The sequence below is a fragment of the Protobothrops mucrosquamatus genome, unplaced genomic scaffold (assembly GCF_001527695.2).
Source record: "Protobothrops mucrosquamatus isolate PMUCROS unplaced genomic scaffold, P.Mucros_1.0 scaffold2322, whole genome shotgun sequence".
In the NCBI taxonomy this organism is placed as follows: Eukaryota; Metazoa; Chordata; class Lepidosauria; order Squamata; family Viperidae; genus Protobothrops; species Protobothrops mucrosquamatus.
In genome coordinates, this window is record NW_015388406.1 from 159,776 (window position 1) to 166,192 (window position 6,417).

General features: G+C 40.5%; 1 protein-coding gene across 1 annotated transcript in view; it reads right to left on the reverse strand.

Annotated features, from left to right (window-relative positions):
* The window catches only part of LOC107295370 (chromobox protein homolog 1), a 56,432-nt gene that overhangs the window by 23,856 nt on the left and 26,159 nt on the right, over positions 1 to 6,417 (reverse strand). Inside the window, exon 3 of the mRNA XM_015824683.1 lies at positions 5,178 to 5,355. Within this exon, the coding sequence (XP_015680169.1) occupies positions 5,178 to 5,355 (178 nt within the window). The remainder of the gene's footprint in view (positions 1 to 5,177; positions 5,356 to 6,417) is intronic.

Below are 6,417 nucleotides of genomic sequence, written 5' to 3' on the forward strand. Positions count from 1 at the left end.
CCCAGATCCGGGTGATTCCGGATCTCCTGACTTTCCGCCGCGCCCTCAAGACATGGCTTTTCCAGCAAGCGGGCCTGGCCTAGGGAGGATTTTTAAATCGGGTTCATTTTTAGAAAATTTTAAATATCACAACTTGGAATATTTGGGTTTTAATTGGTTTTATTCGGCGGGGATTGTGGGTTTGTTTTTGTTTTAAAAATGTTGTGAGCCGCCCTGAGTCCCTCGGGAGAAGGGCGGGATACAAATTGAATAAATGAAATAAATGAAATGAAGTTTGTAAGTAAAAGAATTACCAAGCTTTCATTGGCCCGACTGCCGACGTCATCAGGGTTGGAATGCTAGGTGATTAGGAAGCCTGCCTATATAGCTACCTGTCTCTGCGCCCGGCTTCTCGAGCACGTAATCGGCCCATTAGTCTGACCAGGGGGAAAAAAATTTTTTATATATATATTCAAATTTATTTTGAAACCTCACTCCCAGAACAAGTGCACACTGGGAAGCCAGACTCCATTTGCTTTAGCATTTGGAAGGAAGATAAGATAGATAAGATAAGATAACCTTTACTGTCATTTTTATACTGTGGGCACAATGGCAGACATCAAAAATGAAATTTAGTTGCCCGCTGTCAAAGTGAAACATATACATGACACACACCTAAACAGCAGAAGCAGAAGCACCAGGAAGAATCCAGCCTAATCTGTGGCACATGGTCATCTGAGGACAAAAACCCACATCCCACACACACAGCATCGCTGGTGAGGAATAGAATAGAATAGAATAGAATAGAATAAAGCTGGAAGGGACCTTGGAGGTCTTCGAGTACAGCCCCTTGCTCAAGCAGGAGAACCTATACCATCTCAGACAAGTGACTGTGTAGCCTCTTCTTAAAAATCTCCAGTGATGGAGTACCCACGATTTCTGGGGGCAAGCTATTCCACTGGTTAATTGTCCTCACTGTCAGGAAGTTTCTCCTTAATTCCAGGTTGCTTCTCTCTTTGATCAGTTTCCAACCACTGTTTCTTGTCCTGCCCTCCGGTGCTTTAGTGAATAGTTTGACCCCCTCTTCTTTGTGGCAGCCCTTCAAATACTGGAATACTGCTATCGTGTCTCCCCTATTTCTTCTTTTCTTTAGACTAGCCAAACCCAAGTCCTGCAGCCATTCTTCATATGTTTTAGTCTCCAGGCCTTTGATCATCTTAGTTGCTCTTCTTTGCACTTTTTCCAAAGTCTCAACATCTTTTTTGTGATAGGGTGACCAAAATTGGCTGCAGTATTCCAGGTGTGGTTTTACTAGGGCTTTATAAAGCGGTACTAATACTTTGTGTGATCTTGATTCTATGCCTCTGTTTATACAACCCAGGATTGTATTAGCTTTTTTGGCTGCTGCTGCACACTGCTGGCTCATGGTTAAGTGTTCATGCATCATGCATTCTGGAGAGATTTTATCTTTGATCATGTGTGTTTCTGTAGATATGTAGTGTTCTCTTATATATAGTGCAACTCCCCCTCCTCTTTTTGTAGACCTGTTTCTTTTGAACAATTTGTATCCATCCATTAGTCCATTCCATTCATGGATTTCGTCCCACCAGGTTTCTGTAATACCAACTATGTCATACCCTCCCTCGTGTACTATTGCTTCTAGTTCACCCTGTTTGTTCCCCAAGTTTTGAGCATTTTTTTTAAACAAGTTTTATTTTTCAATTTTACATCCAAGTATTTAGGAAGCAGCGTGGTGGTTGGGTAATCAATAATCCAATAACAAAATCTTTCGTACATATCTCAGGTTGCGTCATTAAAAGTTCCCTCTCTATTTCCCTTAATTATTGTATCACATTCAGGTTAATACATTTCTAGTTATAGCTCAATCAGTCAATACATTTGTCAATATAATTTTACTTATACATATCCAAGTCCTGTTTTTAAGTTCCAATTTAGCCTTTAGTAACCATAATATTTAAATTTCGGGTAACCCGAATTTCCCTAATTTCATTACAAAATAATTATCGTATCTAAAATACACATATTATTCGGATAATTACATTCTTACTTTATTTCACAAGTATATTCTATTTCTTGTCCTAGTACATCATCATTTACTAATAAAGTATCTTTCATTGTCACAAACCCACTTCCATATTACAATTGAAAACTATAATCTAATGGCTAATTTTCATTTCCTTTATAAACCTAAGTCCTAAATATTAAATCAATCAATATCTTTAAAAACCTCCTTAGCCCATTAAGTAAGATTTTAAGCTGTTCCATCATCAGTCAACAAAAAGGAGAAAAAGGAGCAAGAAAATCCCATTTTTGAATCTAACTCTAGCTTTCTTTTTGTGCCAAGCCGGCTTCCATACCAGTACCTTTAAATCCTCAGATAGGTCTCCCTTCATTCCTACACATGTTGTTTGAATCAAGGGAGAGCATCCAGTTATCAATTTTTCAAAGGAACTGGCCCCTTTGTAGTCATTAGATTGTTGCCCTAGTAGTTCAAATCTCCATGTTTGATTTAAAATATTTGTCATTAGTTCAGTCTGGTCTTCTTCTTCTTCCAGTTTCATCTGGCTAGAATAAGAGGTCATGTTGTAGTTGTTATTTGATTATCTAGATTGTCTAAGTTCTCAATATATTGTGTTTGTTGATCCTTAACATCCTCCATCTTAATGTTGCTTTCTTCAGTTTCTGTTGCTTTGTGAGTTACAGGTACTTTAGTTGAAATCAAGGTTTGACTGTCAAAGTTCTCAGTTTGTGCTTGTTGTTGTGTAGAATCCTCTTTGATGTTAAATTGTTCCTCTTCTGTTGTTTTTTGGATTGTAAGTTCATCAGTTGGAATCTGGGCTTCAATTTGTAATTTTAAGGTGACATCTTTGTCTTTCACTCTGGAGTTCATTAGCTCAGTGGCTTCAAGGATTTTTTCAAGTATAAGTTTATAGTTGAGTTGTGGGTAGAGTTCCTCCATTTCTATGGTGATTAGAGATAGTCTTTTGGTGGAGGCTATGTTTAGTAAAAATCAGCAAATGTCCACCTCCACTGTTCCTAGAAGTTGTTTTCACCACCCAGCTGTTTCAAGTTCTTATCTTTTTTGGATAGTGCGAAGGACAAATATAGGGAGTAAGCAGGCCTCACAGTCAAAGAAATTCAGTTGCTGTACCAGGCTTCACCACAAGATGTCCCCGATAGGCTATAAAATCTTTTTCCAGACACCAGTTAGGCTTTTATCCAGTTAAAAAAATTTTTTCCCAACTTAACAAATAGATAAGGTAATAGGTCCCTGTAATAGGAACTTTTTGGGACCCCAAAATATCCAAAAAATACAAATCCAGTTATTTAGTTGTTTAGATTAGTTGTTTTTTTCTTTTATTTTCAAAGTTTTAGTTTCCCAAGGTAAGCAGACGCCGCTATGTTAAAAGCGGGGAAGAAATTTCAGGAGGCTTTCACAGGAAGGTAGTTGTGGTAAAAGAAAGGTAAAGTCACACCCAAATCTTCCGCGGTGCTTTCATTGTGCTTGGTGGTAATTTTGGCTTTCGGCAGGCACGGCTTAGTGATCAGCCATGTTGACGGCCAATCTTTTCGCCGACAGTCCAAAGGAGCTGCCTCGGATCAAATGGAAGGGCTGTCGCCCTTCCGCAATCTATCGAGGGTCCTCCTCACGGTCGCCGCCGCTCCAGGGCGACTTACGACCCTTTTCAGGGTCGCCCGACGAAGGGAAACCGGGCGGCGGAGAGAGCACTCTCCTCGCGCATTTGCCAGCGCCGCGATCCGGAACCAGAAGCCCAAGTTTTGAGCATTTTTATATAAGCATTTAAGGCTTTTGTGCCTGTGCTTCTGTGTTCTAGAGATTCTAAAGATTGGTCACCCTTCCCCCACAATTTTAGTTTAAAGCCCGCCTGATGAGCTGGGCCAGTCTTTTTCTGAGTACATTTTTCCCTGTTTTCATGAGGTGCAGCCCATCCCTTGCCAAGAGTCCTTCGCAAAGGAAATGCAGTCCATGATCCAGGTAACCAATGTTTTCTTGGCGACACCAACCCTTTAGCCAGTGGTTTATTTCTAGAATTCTTTTTTCCCTCAATGGGTGTTGGCCTTTCATTGGGAGTACTGATGAGAACACTACTTGTGCTCCTAGCTTCTTAACTTTATTGCCCCTAGTTGTTTGTAGTCACTCACTATTGTACTCAGGTTCTTTGTTGTGTCATTCGTCCCAATGTGGAGGAGGAAGGGGTAGTAATCTGTAGGCCTAATTATTTTGGTTAGGTTCTCAGCCACATCTTTGATTTTTGCTCCAGGGAGACAACATACCTCCCTGGATTGTATATCCGGTCTGCAGATGGATGATTCCGTTCCTTTGAGGATAGAATCTCCTATTACCAACACTTGCCTTCTTTTGGGGGGGGCTGTAGTCTGGGGTGCTTTTCTGTTTATCTCTGGTGTGTTTGTTGATGTGACTTTTTTAGGGATGTTTGAGGTGACTTTTTTAGGGATATTTGAAGTGGTTTCCTTACTAGTTGTCTGCATGGGTTTGTTTGTTTTTTGGAGGGGAAAGTTGTGGGTCTACGTGTTTCCATCTAGGGCGAGAAATCGATTGCTCAGTTTTAGTGGGGCTGCTTCTGGTTGAGTTGGATTGGGCAGTAGGGGTTTGTTAGTTGTATGCTGCTTCTTTCTTTGAGTATTTTGTTTCCTTCTTTGTATGACATACCTTTGACATACCCTAGATTTATCTGTAATTGTTGTTATGTTCACCAGCAACTCAATACTGCTTATTTTGTACTTGGATTTTTATTATATGTATTTCTATTTTTTCCCAGTTTCACCTATCCTGTTCCTTTAATAAAGCATTCAGATCTACGCACACGGTCTGTTTTATTGGAGGATAGGTGGGTTTAGCTGCATGTCAAGCTGCACACAGAGTAACGTGTAGTAAGGACAGAACACTGGCTTTTGTTTGTGGGACTGAGAGTGGCTACCTTCAGGGGAGTGTGGGGTGGAGCCTTACCAGCTGTTGTAGGGTCGTTTGTTGTGGAATTTAACAGAGCAATAAAGGGACTCTATAGAAGCCTGCTTCTGCCTAGGCGACCTGGGTCATAACGCTCTGTTTAAAATTTCTGTCAACCATTTTTTTTCTCTTTAATGATAAGACAAGCAACCTTGAGTGGATCATGTACTGAAGGAATCTGCCTTACCTCTTCTCTTTTTTTCTTTGGTCTGCTTTCTTCCCCCCTATCCTCAGAGTCGGAGTCAGCCTTGCGCTTACTTCCCTCTGACTTGTCACTTTCATGTGCTGTTTTCTGGGATTGCAGGAACTCTGCAATTAGGTCAGGGCAATCGAGATTCTCCTCTGGCTCCCATGTATTATCTTCACTGCAACACATACAAAATACCAGAGTTTGTAACTATCATTTTTATATTTCTACCTTATTATTATCAGAAAAAGATGCTTGACTGATGGGACCTGGAAATTCTTGTCATAAATTAATAGCAATTTTCTATAAATGGAAAAGTATTACATCTATATTTTGCACCAAAAGGCTTTTATTTGAAACCTGGAATAAATGCTGACACTTTTATGAGTGCATAAGAAAAATTCTCCTATACATAAACAAGTTATAAGACCTGAAAATATCGCTGAATCTGAAGTGGAAGCAACATTGCATAATATACAGTGGATATAGTAAGTCTACATACACCTGTTAAAATGCCAGGCTTTTTGCATGTAAAAAAAAAATCACACCAAGATAAATCACTTCAAAATTTTTCCCATTTTTAATATGACACATAAGCTATACAATTCAATTGACAAACTGACCACTTTTAGGGAGAAAAATAATAAAAATGTATAACAACATGTTTGCATAGGTGTACACACCCTCTTATAAGTAGAGATATGGCTTTGTTCAGAATTAACCAATCACATTCAAACTGATGGTAAATAGTAGACAGTATTATTATTATTATTATTTAAATTTATATACCGCCCTATCTCCCTTACGGGACTCAAGGCGGTGAACAGGCAATAATAAAAATCACAATAAATATTGAATAAAAAGCCTACTCTAAAATACCCCATATAAAACCCCTAGCAAAGCCCAATCAAAACTACGCCAGGCCGGCCACATGGAATAGATGGGTTTTCAAGGCTCGGCGGAAGAGGCGCAGGTCCGTAGTTGTACGTAGGTCGGGGGGTAGGTCATTCCAGAGGGCAGGAGCTGCCACAGAGAAGGCTTTCCCCCTGGGGGTCGCCAGCCGGCATTGACTGGCCGACGGCACCCTAAGGAGGCCCTCTCTGTGGGAGCGGACTGGTCGAAGGGAGATATTTGGTAGGAGGCGGTCTTGCAAATACCTAGGTCCATTGCCATGGAGCGCTTTAAAAGTTGTTACTAACACCTTGAAGCGCACCCGGAAGGCCACCGGCAGCCAGTGCAG